Here is a 14,954-nt window from a genome sequence, read left to right as displayed (position 1 = left end):
TGTAAATTCAGAGCCTTGCTCCCAGGGCCACTCTGGGCACTCCTCACTCTATCCAGGGAAAACAGGAATTACATTCTCCTGAGACATTTGCACCAGTACAGAATTCCAAGATAAAAACAAAACAGAGATTAGCATTTGTGATTTTTAAACTCGAGTGTGATTCACAATCTGATTTCTAATTCCCTGGCTGGTCTCTCTTCCCTACAACTTCCTGTGCCCAGCTAAAGCAAATCAGATACAGAATAAGAAATGCTGGCCCCAAATTCCTTGCAGATGATGAACAGATTGCAAAGGTTTAGGTAAAAGTACTCAGAAAGAATTGGAAAAGCCAGCAGATTTAAAGCAACTCTGCATGTTCCTATGGGTTATGTAACATAATACACTGCATTTATGAAATTACTCCATTCTCTCAGCACTGATTTGATGTAATCTCACCTCTCCCTTTAACGATATTCCAGTTCCATCAATAAAATATGAAACATGCAGAGCTGCTGGAGTATCTTGGTGCTTAGCAAGGGATCAATAATATCTGTATCCATAATCACAATTTAGCATTACAGGGATGTAAACCCTGTGATCCTCCTTGCAGCATTTTAGCTGACAGAGATCTTGAGGAAAGTCAATACCCATTTTGTGGGAACTGTGCCAGAGGAGGTCAGAAGTTATCTGTAGCAGTCTTCCCACACGTTATTAAGTTCCATTCTGCTATCATTTCTCAGCTCTGCAACTCATACAGTCCTTGCTCCCAAAAGGCTGAGGGGATTTGTGCCCATTTGGATGCCAGGCAGAGCAGGAGGGGTGCACAGCAAGTGCCTGTCAGGCTGTGCTCTCTGCTCATCAGGACTGGCATCAGATCTGCCAGCCTTTACAAACAGCACTTCTTGCCATCATCAAGATAAATACAATCTTTTCCATCAGGGTTATATTGAAACTACGAAATTCATTAAAAATTCAATGTGTTTTATTCAGCTGCCTGTTACTGTCACACATCACATTCATATTCTGTTACTATAGATACCATAGTAATTTTCTGCATTACTTCTGTTCATCCAAATACAACTGTCCAACATAACCTCAATGGAGCAATGAAAAAGGTTTTAATTAATCATATGCAAATTGTTCTTTTCCTTTAAAAATAAGCCTCACAAGAGAGATTTCAAAAACGCAGTAACAATGTTTTTATTGCTACTTAAAAATTACAGCTGCATAAGAATAATTTAATCTTAAAGGCGTTTAATGGATATGTCTTATCTAAACAGTCTAAATGGTTGAACAGAGAAATGAGTAATTTGGAGTTACTCTGTGAGGTTGCTGAGGGTATATTTAGCTAAATATGGAGAAGAAACAAAAACAACCTTTAACCACGAGTGGTAAGAAAGGCAGACATACAATGCCTTTGATTATTGGGGTATTTTGAATTAATGACAATCAAAATATCCAGATCCTCTTTGATAAAGTTCAGGCTAGATTCTCTGGGATGGAACAGGGTCCCTGCACCATCTCAGATCTCTCTTCATTCTAGGCACCTGCTGAGAGACACAAATGCTTTCTAAAAGGGCTGAAGGGCTGGCTGCATTCCCTTCCCTCAGGAATGGAAAAGCATTGCCTGAGTCACCCTCAGTCAGCAACCAGCACCCTCAGCAGGTTCCCTCAGGATGTGCCAGGTCCAATCCCATGGATTCCTTGTTCACAGATCTAAGCACAGCCACTGAGACACACAAATGCTCCCTGGCTGTATAAAAACCCCATTGTTTTACACAATCTCAACACAGCCAAGCTGATCTTACCATGAAAACTGATTTGACCTCAAACCACCTGAGGATGCCTGGTAATTTATAGGCTGTCACGTAGATGGTTCTCTCAATCCACATGTTCTGCAAAGGGAACACAAGTGTCACGTTATCCATGGGCAGCTGGGACCCCGAGCAAAGCCCTAAAACATCAGCAGCAGGACAAGGACCAAGGTATGGCAGATGTCACAGAGCCAGGGGAGAATTCCAAATGGAAGATGGAGCAGCACTGATTTAAATCTGGTATGTCACTTAACAGGGAACAACTGCTCCCTTTCTGAAGCAGAATACCATAGAAAGATCCCCTGCTTTTACTGGATGTTCACAGAATGGTTTGGGCTGGAAAGGACCTCAAAATCCATCAGGTTCCAGGAGCAGGGAACCTTCCACTATCCCAGGCTGCTCCAAATCCCATCCAACCTGGCCTTGGGCACTGCCAGGGGGATCTGCACAGCTCCTCTGGGCACCCTGTGCCAGGGCCTCCTCACAGCACTCATTTATTGACCATTAGATTAAACAAATGGTTTAAAAAAAAAGCAAGAAAAAGCAAAAGGTATTAGTGACAAAAGATTTTCAGATGCCTGACTGGAATCTTCACGGCAAGACAAGTTTCAGGTGTAACAATTTAAAATCCTTTCTCAGAAGAGCTGTTTTTACAAAATAAATACAGCTTTGCCCATTTTTTTCCTATTGGTATAAACGAGAACATGATAAATTGGCTTAATTAACTTTCTATGAAAAATAATCTCTTTAAACCTAGAATTTATTTCTCAACAAGCAAAAGATAATGAATGGCTCAGATGCTCAAAATAGAGGGGGATAAACAAGCAAACCAAAAGTGGTTTATTTTCTTCATAATTTCTTACTGCAAATTCGTTGTCTGGGTTTTTCTCTCCTTTTCGAACGGGGCGTGAATACTCAAAGCGCTGGACTTCATTCACCCTGTAGAAACTGAAAAGAGGGAAAAGAATCTTGGAATCACTGGAAGGATTGGGTTGGAAATGACCTCAGAGACCATGCAGTTCCAAGGCCCAAATGCACAATGAAAATCAAACGCTTCTTGTTTAGGAATGGATACTAAATTCTAATATTAGAGGAAGTCCATCAACAAATATGTGGGTCGGACTGTGTGCCAATAATAAAAATCACCATTAAATGCCCTCACAATGCCCATGCCCCTTGACTGTGCACAGATTCCTAATACAACAATGTGCTATAAAGGGGACAGAGAAAACAACAAAACCCAACCCAAACTCACCTCACAATTTGCTCTGACACCGGCCTGTGAAATTTCGAGGGTAAATCCAGTTTGGGCTTTACAGTGAAGCACTGAATATCTGAATTTCAGGGGTTAAGAAGTGAAAAGGGAATTTCAGTCACACAGAGCAAACAGCTCAACAGAAACACACACACAAAAAAGGACAAAACAACAAAATCGGTGCATTACACCCATCAGGGCAGAAGTGCAACAGGTTGGCTGTAAATCCTTGACCTGAGTTGCTGGATGCACTGGTTGTACTGGTTGTACTGGGTGTACAGCCCAAGGATACACTGGCCAGAGGAGGTTTTGATGTCATCACCGGGGGGTGACGTTGTCTTCATCTTCTCGGCGTTGGGAAACTGCGTCAGCAGCCGCGCCTCGAAGTCCTCGCGGCGCTCGTACTCCTTGCCCCGGTAAATGAACACTTTGTTCTGCAAACACATGATGCCTCAGGTTTAACTTTTCTATTTTGCACATTCTGTGCTGCTTTAGTGTGCACTTCTGAGCTTCATATTAAGGGTTGGTGAGCTCTGTGCACAGAGCAGGGAGACAAAACAATTCCTGCTCCAGCTGGGCACCAAGGACAAATGATCCAAATCTCAGCCCCAGAGCACAAACCCCGTGGGCTGGAGAGAGAAAAACAAGCAGGGTGGGACTGCAGGGGCTAAAGCTGGGATGGGACAATGAACTGCAAGATGCAAATGGAGCAGAACTGATCCCAGGGACAGAGCCCGTGCCCGGCCGTGCATTTTGGGGCCATTTTGGTTCATCTTGGGTGCAGCCCTGGCTGGGCTCTGGTGCTGCCCAAGGTGGATCCATGGAGGAGATGCTTTGAATAAATCCCTGCTTCATTCTGGAGCTCTGTCCAGCCTCTGCTCTAGGGCAGCCTGCACAGGGCATCACAGGGGCACCCACAGCTGGCCCCAGCACCCCCAGAGCTAAAACCAGCGCTCCCAATACAGAACTGGGGCCTCAGATGGGCTGACACCAACGCTGTTAGAGCTTCTCAGTACGAGAGGAATGTCCCACTCCTCACCCTGTGTCATAATCAATACTTTATCAGTATTTTTTTCTCACCTCCAATTCCACCCTGAGATCATTAAGCCCATGGTTAACTTCAGGTATTAATTAAAGCCACACTAAAATCAACTCAAAATGTGATTTCAAGGATCTGTAACATGGGTGGCCATTGAAAATATATTAAGAGAAATTATTACCAAATCCAAGATGTCTCCTCCACCTTCCACAGCTAATGATGGAATGGATGTCAATAAATAAACTGGATTAGGCTTTTTATACATAAACATTTATTCAAAGGCACTCAGGTGAGCAAAAGAGTAGCAGAGAAAAACAGAAACATAATGCAGATTTAAGGAGGAATATCCAAAAATAGTGACTCTTATAAAAAGACTCACATTAGTGGATTAGATTTCTGCCATTATAAACTTTAAACTTTTTATAACTTTAAAATTAAGTTTATTGTATTTGTAAGCATTGGTTTTTTCTTTGCCAATAAAGAAAATGAAGAGATATTTTATAGAGTCCATTTACATGCTGAGTTCATTAAATTCTAAAGGAAAATGTAAAAGACAAACTTGCATATTTTTAACTGATCAAACATATTAAAGCAAGTTTGGAAAAAATTTGCATCTGAATATGCTTAACCTCATTACTCATCTCAAAATGAATACTTGGTGAAAAAATTATAGAGCACTTAATAAAAAAGGGTGTTTTGGCTGGGGGTAGGAGCCTGGAGTTGTTCACATTTGCCCAGTTGGGTTTAGTTCTGCAGTGATGCCTTTTGAAAAGCTCAGTAGGGGAAAGAAAGGTAATAATAGATGGCTCTGTATAACTGTAATTCATGTATATACATTTGTAATTGACAGGGAATGCTGGAATAGAGGGAAAAGTGAGGATTTTCTCCAGCAGCAGGGTACTCAACAGCCTGGTTTTCAGAAGGCAAACTGGGAAGGAATTAATTCCTGTGAGGGTGGTGAGCCCTGGCACAGGATGCCCAGGGAAGTTAACAAAATAATAATGGGTTATTTGTGTGTCACCAACTGCCAAGTGCCAGAGAATCATAATAGAGATGCAATTCAGACATGTTATAGCCCCACTTTTCTTTAACCACTAATTCAACCCATAAAAATCCCAATATTAGTGAAAAAAACCCTTAAAATGTCACTAAAGCTATGATCCTGGCATCAACCAAGTGATATAAGTCTTAAATTGGCACCTGACACACACAAATCAATGATAAAAATTGCTATTAAAGGTGTCACACACACCTTTGATAGTCAACTTCATTTTAGTGACAATGCTGGAAAGAACACTCGCCTGAAAACATGGTCATACAAAAGGTTTCTCTACCATGCTCATATATATATTGTATATATAAATATATATTAACCTGCCAGGCAAAAATGTCACCATTTCAGATGGTTATGACCCTGAGTGATGGATTGGGTCATTTCTCTTCATTTCTAGTGATACCCTGAAGAAATAGAAAGTACTGAATGCGTTTGAAGAGAAAGTTTTTCTACTAAAATTCAACTATTCCATCATAGAAACCAGAAAGGAAAAACCAGTGATTGTTTTGTACACCTAAAAAGCACCTGTCCCTGTTGGGCAGGTTTCTTCAAGCCAAGGGAAATTTCCAGAGCAAGGAAAGTCTCTGGAAACAGGTGACACTTACCCTTATGAAGGTTGGGAATCCCTGGCCATAGTATCCAACAGCAAAATAATCTGGTTTTGGTCGTATCACCTTCACAATGTTTTCATAGAACTGGGCTTGTTTTCTCTGCAAAATAAACAGGAGGGATTTGAATGACCTGAGTTTTTAGGAGATTCCTTATACGTAAGATCTTGTATACATCTCTAAATTAAAGAGGTTTCATTCCCCTGTTTTTCCTCACCTTTATATCAGATTCATGGCAATATTTGGAAATACCAGACTCTGTAGCAATGATTTTTCTACTTACCAGAGTGAATCTGACTGTTCCCTAAGGAATATCTCAATTTTGATTAATTTCACCTCATCATGGTGAACCTCACTGCTCCATATCCAATATCTCAATTTTGATGGACCTCATGTTGGTGAACTTTACTGTTCCATATCCAATATGTCAATTTCGATGAACTTCATCATTGTGAACTTCATTGTCCCATATCCAATATCTCAATTTTGAGTGCCCTCATCTTGATGAAGGTCCCTGCTCTATATCCAATATCTCAATTTTGATAAACTCCAATATCTCAACTGATGAACTTCATCACTGTGAACCTTACTGTTCCATATCCAATATCTCAATTTTGATGGACCTCATCTTGGTGAACCTCACTGATTCACATCCAGTATTCCACTGGCAGTGAAGGTCAGGAATCTGCAATTCCAGTTGTGACACTTCTGATGCCGAAGCACCGGAAGGATGAAGCTGCACACAGCTCATCCCAATGGTGCTGACTTGTCGGTTTTGGGCTCTTACATCTCATTACATTTTTCTACTACTTCTCTTCCATATTTACAACCATGAATTTGCATATGGAAAGCAGGCAGTTGAGAATTGCAGGAAAATGTAAATGTTGGAATGAACACACGCATGTCAGACGCCATCTGCTTTCGACGCTGACTTCTTTATCTCTAATGATGAAATAATAGCAAATGAGCAGCTTCAGAAGATCTGTTCATTAACTTATTTTTAGTCTATTATTTCTGCAAAGAGAATGACTTTTGATCTGGGGGGAGGTTTAGTGCTGCTCCCACACGACAGATAACTGTAAATGGCACCAAGACTACAAAGACCCAGATCTGCCGAGTATTTCTCAGCTCATCTGGAGCAAAACTATTCTGTCATTTGTGAATTGTCTTAGAGACTAATATTTAATATTGCTTGAAGAAAAGAGACAAGAGGGAGAATAGAAAGAACTAAAAACTTCTAAAATCTATTGTGGGAGAAAAAAAAGAGCTGTTCAGCAGCAGCAATAGGAAAAGCTGATGGGGTACATGAGACCTGACTCATATGGGAGAGTGAATTTTGATCTCTGTCTTGTGAGGGAAATGCAGGCCAGGACTAATTCTGTGACATCTCACCTCTTGGCTCATGAGCAGATGAACTCAATTGTGTGATGTGAGGATCAGAAGTTCTTGGTCTCCCTTCTTAGAAGAGGGAGAAACTCCATGGAAATATCCAAGGCCAGGCTGGACAGGGCTTGGAGCAACCTGGGACAGGGGAAGGTGTCCCTGCCCATGGCAAAGTGGGTGGAGCTGGATGAGCTTTAAGGTTCTCCCAACCCAAATCATTCAATCCCTCTGTGATTATTGGCTACAATGAATAAAGTGCAAATTCCAACTTCTCCTACAGAATGGATCCAGTAGGATAATTAAAGAGTGGCTGCCTCTGTGACAAACCCATTCACATTCCCATGTGCAAGCAAAAAGGAGAAGGAAAATTAAAACTGAGGGACTTGGAGAGTAGCCATCCCCTGGTGAATAATCACCTCTGACAACCATTTCTAGCTGAGGAACAATCCTACCCAATTCCTTTTATACTGAAATGAAGAATATTCTATGCCCACCAGGAACAGTGAGCTGGGGCTGTGTGGAGCTGAGTTCAACACCACAGGAATGCCCAGCTCAGACCTACTGGGATAAAGAAAACAGATAAATAATTCAAAGAAATTGAGGAAAATGTACTCTGAGTGCAAAAGCAAAAGGCATCAAAAACTTTAGAGTTGGAAATTTTCAGAAACAAACTGGAATTATATCCCAACTCCTGTGGAAATGGTTGGGACCTGAGGAGGGACAGTGACAGCTGCCATTTATCTCTTTGGAAGAGAACAGGAGGAAAAAAATGGTGCAGGAATAATGAATGGGTAACGTCAGGGCAAAAATAACTGACTGGAGACATGAATGCTTGGGGATTATTCATACCTAAAAAAAGAAATGTGAATATAGAAAGACACTTGAGAGAGAATGGGGATTTTTTTCATGTCCCCATTTATATTTAAATTCAAAATTTCCTTTTATACCCCAAATAAATCAGCTTAACATTACTGAAATGCTTTTCTTTCAGCTGAAAAAAATAAATTCAATGTTTTTCAGACAATCCACTGGTAGCCAGTTAATTGACATTGGTCCAACAAAACCATGATGGATATTTGTTTCTGAATTTTACTGTCATTGATATAATATTTTTTATATAATTTTAAAAGCTTCAAAATTCAACTCTGAAATAAATTATTGCAGTGTCTATGTCATTAAAAAAACCTACCAGCAGTTCACTGAGTTGTTCATAATCAAACATTTCATTTTCATACTGTTCTGCAAGTTCTTTACCCAAGGCAATGGCCTCTTCCCACATCTGTTGGAAAAAAAAATCACAAAACAACAAAAAGAAGCTGAATTACATACCTTGGTTAAACATCAACATTAGAATCAAATAAATCTGGATAAAGCAACCAAATGAATTGTGTCACATGCCTGAAAACACTGAGCATCTGACGTGCCAAAGAGCTGTGCTAGGGTTATAAATGTCTCTATTCATGGAATCATGGAATTGTTGAGGCTGGAAAAGCCCTCCAAGTTCACTGAGTTCAACCATTCCCAGCACTGCCAAGGCCAGCACTGCCCCGTGTCCCCAAGTGCCACCTCCACATGGATTTTAAATCCCTCCAGGGATGGGGACTCCAGCACTGCCCTGGGCAGCCCTGCCAGGCCTGGAAAAACCTTTCCATGGGGAAATTGTTCCCAAATATCCACCCTGAGCTGCCCAGGCCCAGCCTGAGGCCGTTCCCTCTGCTCCTGTCCCTGTGCCCTGGAGCAGAGCCCGACCCCCCCGGCTGTGCCCTCCTGGCAGGAGCTGTGCAGAGCCACAAGGGCCCCTGAGCCTCCTTTGCTCCAGGCTCAGCCCCTGCCCAGCTCCCTCAGCCCCTCCTGGGGCTCTGATCCCTTCCCTGGACACACTCCAGCCCCCCAATGACTTTTTTACCATTCAGGGGCCCAAAAGTTGACGCGGGATTGGAGATGCCTGAGCAGTGCCAGTACAGAGGGACAATCCCTGCCCTGGTCCTGCTCCACACCATTTCTGACACAACCCAGGTGCCATCATCGGCCTTCTTGGCTTGGTGGCACTCCAGGTGATCTGCTCCATGACCTTCCCTGGCACAGGATGCAAATTTACTGCATCCCAATCAAGTGAAATGATCAAAGAGCTTCAGAAATGAAATGATTCCTGCCAGCCCATCCAGTAATGTGTAAACACAGCCTGTCCACCAAGAAACCCAGGACCTAAGGCTTTGGAGCAAGGCTGGTGATTGATTATATTTCATAATCACCTCTCTCTCCCTCTAATATCTGTAATCTGTATTAGACAGGACAGGCAATTTGCAGATATTGCTTTGAACAAATACTCATTATATTTCCATTGGTTCTTCTTCTTCTTGTTCCTCAACCATGAAATTCAGCAGCCGTCTCAAGTGACCCAAAGAAATTTAACAATATCCTTCAGCTCCTCAGAAGGCAACAATCTTAATGAGGAGCAGCAAGAATGGTTTTAAATGTGCATTTTTCATTTGTTTTTTCCACTCCAAAGATAAAGAACCACTCCAACCCAAAAATATGCTTAAATTAGCACACCAGGCTATCTAAGATCAAACTTGATGATCTACCTCTGCTGCTGAAATTTGGCTGGCATTGCTGACCTCACTTTATTATAAAAATGAGTTTCAGAATAAGTTAGAAATGCAGATTTTATCAGCCTTCATCTTTAAATTTAAATCCTCTGGCCACACCACCTCATTCTCCTCTCAGCATGAGGCCACACATTGCCCTGGTGGAATCCTGAGGGGATGCAGCAGCCAAGAGCAGGTGGATGGAGGAGGGCTGAGGGGAAGGGCTGAACACACAATTCCCCATTTTTCCCAAAAGATATCCACCTTTGGGGACAGGGAGTTTGGGATGAAGCACCACAACTTCCAAAGATGGTGGGAGGTGGATGCTGGGGAGAGGAGAGGAAATGTGACCTGGGGAAACCTTCACAATAACTCATCCCTGCATCCATCCCATAAAAATCCCTCAATCCCATCCTCTTCAAAGCACTGTGCAAACAAGAGGTCTTTTACACTCCAAACCCCAAAAGCTCCCCAAACCTCACAAATGAAATTCCACACTCAAAGCCCCAAAATCAATACCAGGTGAATTCTCTTTGTCTACTGATCTGCAAGGTGAAATTGCAATTCTTAGTATATCTGGAAAACTTGGAAAAAATAAGACTTTTAGAAAAATTCCTGGTTCTAGATGCTGATTTGAAAAATAAGAATAAAACATTAAGGATTAAACCTCAGCAAGTCTTCATACAGAACATGCCAATGTCACAAAAAGCAAGATGGGTCCCATTGGTTCACTGGCCATCCCTGCTCTTCTCTGGAAAAAAGGAGCCAATTTTCAAGGGGAGGGATGGACTGAAAGGTTATCCTGGCAAACTGAGTGGGAATGGCTGGAAAGCAGCAGGAGCAGGGAGGGAGCTGCTGATGGTGCAGGAGATGAGGAAATGCAGAGGGAAAAACATGGGAGATCACATGGAGAAATGAGAGAGATTTCTGCCCTCCAAGGAGAGACCAAAATAAGGGCTGAAAACTGCACTGTGGGGCTGAGCAAGGGGAAAGGAGCTTCTGAGTCCTGCAAAAACCAGCTGGGATGATGTCTGGACAAAGTGGTGACCTAATTTAAGATTAAAAAAGCCATAAATGCTCACAAGGAGCAGAATCTGGTTCTTCATTAACCTTGCCTTGCAGCTCCTCGTGATATTCGACCCCTCCTCTTGATTTTACTTATTTCTCCAACAAGGTTCAGAATGTTATTTATCTAGGGAAGAGGACTGGAATGAGCATGAGTTGCCTGATGTTTGTAAAGTGCCTTGAAGGTGAAAAACGCATCAGAAGGACTAATTACAATCACGGTAATGAGGGATCACGTCTGCAGGAAATTACAAGGCAGCCTGAACGCTCCGCAACGCAATTTTTGCAAATGGAAGGATCTGAATGTTTTTATCCATATTATGGATCTAATCTAGCATGATGATACAGAGCATGTTTTTATTTTTAAACAAAAATTAACATGAATTTAAGAGTAAAGGCACGGTTGCACAAGAAGGGGGACATTTTCACATACCAAGATGAGTAAATTTTGATTCAGAAGGGCAATACAGCACCAATTTATAGGAGCTGAACTAATATTCAGGTGTTTGTTAAGTCAGCAAGTGAAAGCTTTCAAAATCACTTAACCTTCCCTCATTTTGAGTGCCATTTTCTTCTGAACTTCAGTCATCCATAACTTGTGCATATTTTCATTTCAAAGGCAATGGTGTGACCATCACTTCCCTTGTCCTGCTTCCCTCTTTGTGTGCTCCAGATTTAACCAGCCCCTCTCCAAAATGAGACTGGAAATAAACTGAAGCTTAAATCATTTTTGATTTGCATCAACACTGTAAACAAACTCCTTTGGTTCTTCCCACTGACTCCTGGATGAGCACAGATGTGTTCCCAAACCAGTCTGGGAATGCAAAAGGTTTAGATGAGATACTGGGAAGAAATCCTTCCCTGTGAGGGTGGGCAGGCCCTGGCACAGCTGTGGCTGCCCTTGGATCCCTGGAAGTGTCCCAGGCCAGGCTGCAGGAACCTGGGAGAGCTGACAGATGTCCCTGTGATGGGGTGGGACCAGGTGACCTTTAAAGGTCCTTCCCAACCCAAACCATTCAGTGATTCTGAAAGCAGACACACTCTGCCTACACATCACTGCCTATAGGTACCACAGCACTGCCACTGATTAAATAACAACTTTAGCAGAATTAAATCTCCTTTGATTTTTTTTTCACCTTCCTACCCTTGTCTGTCAGCACCATAAACACACTGGAGCAGAGGCTGCACCTCCTCTAGCCTGAACAAAGCCTTTAGATGTTACTGAATATTAATATTAATAATGGATTCTGTAAATGTTCCAGAGCCTGAAAAATGAATCCTCAAATTAAATGTGATCCAGATTTAGTTCATGTACAACAGACAATAATCACATAATCCTTGTGCTCTTCCTAGCAAGGAAGTGGAGATGAACAGAAGAAAACCAGACTGTGGAATCACACCAGAATGGTTTGGGTTAAAGATCATCCCCTTCCATGGCAGGGACAGCTCCCACTGTCCCAGGTGCTCCCAGCCCCAATGTGGCCTTGGGCACTGCCAGGGATCCAGGGGCAGCCCCAGCTGCTCTGGCAATTCCATCCCAGCCCCTCCCCACCCTCCCAGGGAACAATTCCCAATATCCCATCTAAATCTACCCCTTGTCAGCCTAAAGCCATTCCCTGGGTCCTGTCCCTCCAGGCCTTGTCCCCAGTCCCTCTGCAGCTCTCCTGGAGCCCCTTCAGGCCCTGGCAGGGGCTCTGAGCTCTCCCTGGAGCCTTCTCCTCCCAGCCCTCTCAGCAGAGCAGCTTCAATTAGAACACTTGTTTCTGGCTTAAATTACTGGAATTCCTTTAAAGTTTCTGTAAAAGTCAGTTTACAAGTTCTCCTGCTGACATGGTGTCACATTATCTTTAATGGAACACTTTCAGGAGTGTACTGAAAATCTATTGTACTGCAAATACACAGTAAAAAAGGGAGAAAGAGGAAAAGATTCTTTCCATTTTTGCCAGTCTAACTTTGTCCTTCTCCAGCCAAGACCTCTGCCTAAGAGAAAAAGCACCCATGTTTTGTTTCTACTGCCTCTTAAAAACCCCACTGTGCTCCAGCATCTCTGTTAGGAATTCCTGGATGTCCAGTTGTTCCTTCAGAGGAACAATGAGAACTTGGATTATGGAACTCAGTTTCTGGAGTGGAGAGAGCCCTGAACTCCAGAGGCCCAGGAGTCCACAGAACCACTAAGCTTGGAAAAGACTTCTGAGATCATCAACCATCACCTTGTTAAACAATGAACCCTGTTCTCAGGTGTCAAATCCATGCAGTTTTTTAACAATTCCAGGGATGGGGACTGCACCACTGCCTTGGGCTGTCACCATCATATTTTCTGAAAAATCATTTCTGCTCCTGGGAAGCTGAGAAGCCTCAGAGAAAAGGGAGGGGAATATTATCTCATTTGCTTCTCCCTGTTTTGCTGCTTTAGAATGTGGTTTGGAGATTGTTTATCCAACACGTGAATTGTTTTTACTATATTTTACTTTTAAGGACCAATCATGGTCAGGCTGTGTCGAGACTCTGGAGAGTCAGGAGTTTTTAATTAGTATCTTGTTAAGCCTTCTGTCTGTATCCTTACTCTATTCTTTAGTATAGTTTTGGTATAGCATTCTTTAAAATAATGCAATATTATAAAATAATAAATAATAAATAATAATATATAATATACATAATATATATTTATAATAATACATATTACACATATATTATCTATAATAATACATATAATATATAATATATCATATATAATATATAATTATAAAAAAATAAATCAGCCTTCTAAGAACATGGAGTCAGATCCATCATTTCCTTCCTGCCATGGGGGACCCTAGAAATTACCACACTGAGCAGACTGCTCCTCTGCTTGCCAACCCTTTCCATGAAGAAACTTTCCCTAATATCCAACCTGAACTTCCCCTGATGCAACTTGAGGCTATTTCCTGAACTACCTGGCTTTTCCTTTGTGCAGCTGCAGCACAACACCTCCAACATCACAGAAAGCCAACCTAAAACTGGAGATTTTCCCACCATTTTCAAAGAAACAGGGACTGTGTGTCTCACAACCCCCTGAAAAATTCAGCTGTTTGCTCCAGAGCCAATTTATTCAGGTGAGGACAGCGCGGCTGGGGCCCAGGATCCTGATAAATGAAATCTATATTCTTGAAGGTCAATAACTCCCAATCTGCTGCCTCACAGATTTCCTGCCTTGGAAGCTTTCCCAGCTTTGCCCAGGACATGGCAAGTCTTCTGGAGAAATGAGTTGTACAGGGAGCTCCTACACGGGATTTGTACGAGGAACAACTCATTAATGGGAGAAACAATTTATCTGGAGAGGGGACCAGGGAGAGAGGCTGCTGATACTGGAAGGAAAATGCTTCTTTTATACTCAGGGGGTAAGAAGAATGTGCAGAGCCTAAATTTAGTTGTGTAGACATAAGCTGCAAATTGTTATGGGCAAGACTTTGCAGATGAGATCTGTTTTAGGGAAAACCCAGAGATTTAATTTATTTTTCAAGCTGGATTGCTTGTTGGCCAGAAAGAACTACAGCATCCAATTTAGTTTTTGAGGTTAATAGCAGCAAAGGAGGATCTCAGGGTATTTCTGAGCTCCTGCAGAGTTAATGGTCAGGAGCAGTGAGATTGTCTGGGATAAGAATATTATGGTGCCATGTTCAGATGTGTCAGGCACTTTCTAAGCTGGTTAAATTACAGGTAGTGTTAATTAACCAGCATGAAGGTTTAATATTTGAAATAAAATGCTAAAACTCAGCATTTCTCTATTGTTAGCACTGCATTCAAGATACAGCCAGGTTGGAAACTCTTTAAAGAAATAAATATCTTCATTTGGAACATGGTCAGACTCTGTATCCTCCCTCTCCCAAGACTCTCTGTCCTTCCCAGCTCTCAGGACAGCTCTGGGGCTGAGCTGGCCACGAGCCTCACACAGATTTTTGGCAGACAGGTGAATTTCACCACTCACTTGTTAAGATGGAAGAAAAAGCCATTTGATGTCATCCCACGAGCCAGAAAAAAAGGCCTTTTAAGCCAAAGCATGGCATTTGCTGTATAATTTCAGATATTTTCTGTTTGTGGCTGCTGTAGAGCAATAAAAGCTTTTTCTTGGAGGAGGAGGGGAGAGAGGAGGAGCAGAAATAAATGACCAGTGTGCATTTATTTAGCTTTTT

The 14,954-nt window shown here is 42.1% G+C and overlaps 1 protein-coding gene across 2 annotated transcripts in view; it reads right to left on the bottom strand.

The window, feature by feature from the left end:
- DOCK1 (dedicator of cytokinesis 1) overlaps positions 1-14,954 on the bottom strand; it is a 278,458-nt gene that overhangs the window by 36,407 nt on the left and 227,097 nt on the right. For both annotated transcript variants that reach the window (XM_071446428.1, XM_071446429.1), the window contains exons 39-44: positions 8,322-8,411; positions 5,747-5,851; positions 3,341-3,482; positions 3,049-3,127; positions 2,657-2,741; positions 1,788-1,874 (exon numbers count right to left, since the gene is read on the bottom strand). In XM_071446428.1, the coding sequence (XP_071302529.1) occupies positions 1,788-1,874; positions 2,657-2,741; positions 3,049-3,127; positions 3,341-3,482; positions 5,747-5,851; positions 8,322-8,411 (588 nt within the window). The remainder of the gene's footprint in view (positions 1-1,787; positions 1,875-2,656; positions 2,742-3,048; positions 3,128-3,340; positions 3,483-5,746; positions 5,852-8,321; positions 8,412-14,954) is intronic.

The sequence above is a fragment of the Agelaius tricolor genome, unplaced genomic scaffold (assembly GCF_023055355.1).
Source record: "Agelaius tricolor isolate 1412-34295 unplaced genomic scaffold, bAgeTri1.0.p SCAF_22, whole genome shotgun sequence".
Taxonomy (NCBI): Eukaryota; Metazoa; Chordata; class Aves; order Passeriformes; family Icteridae; genus Agelaius; species Agelaius tricolor.
The sequence above is the reverse complement of the archived record's forward strand: the minus strand, read 5'-3'. Positions and strand labels throughout refer to the sequence as shown.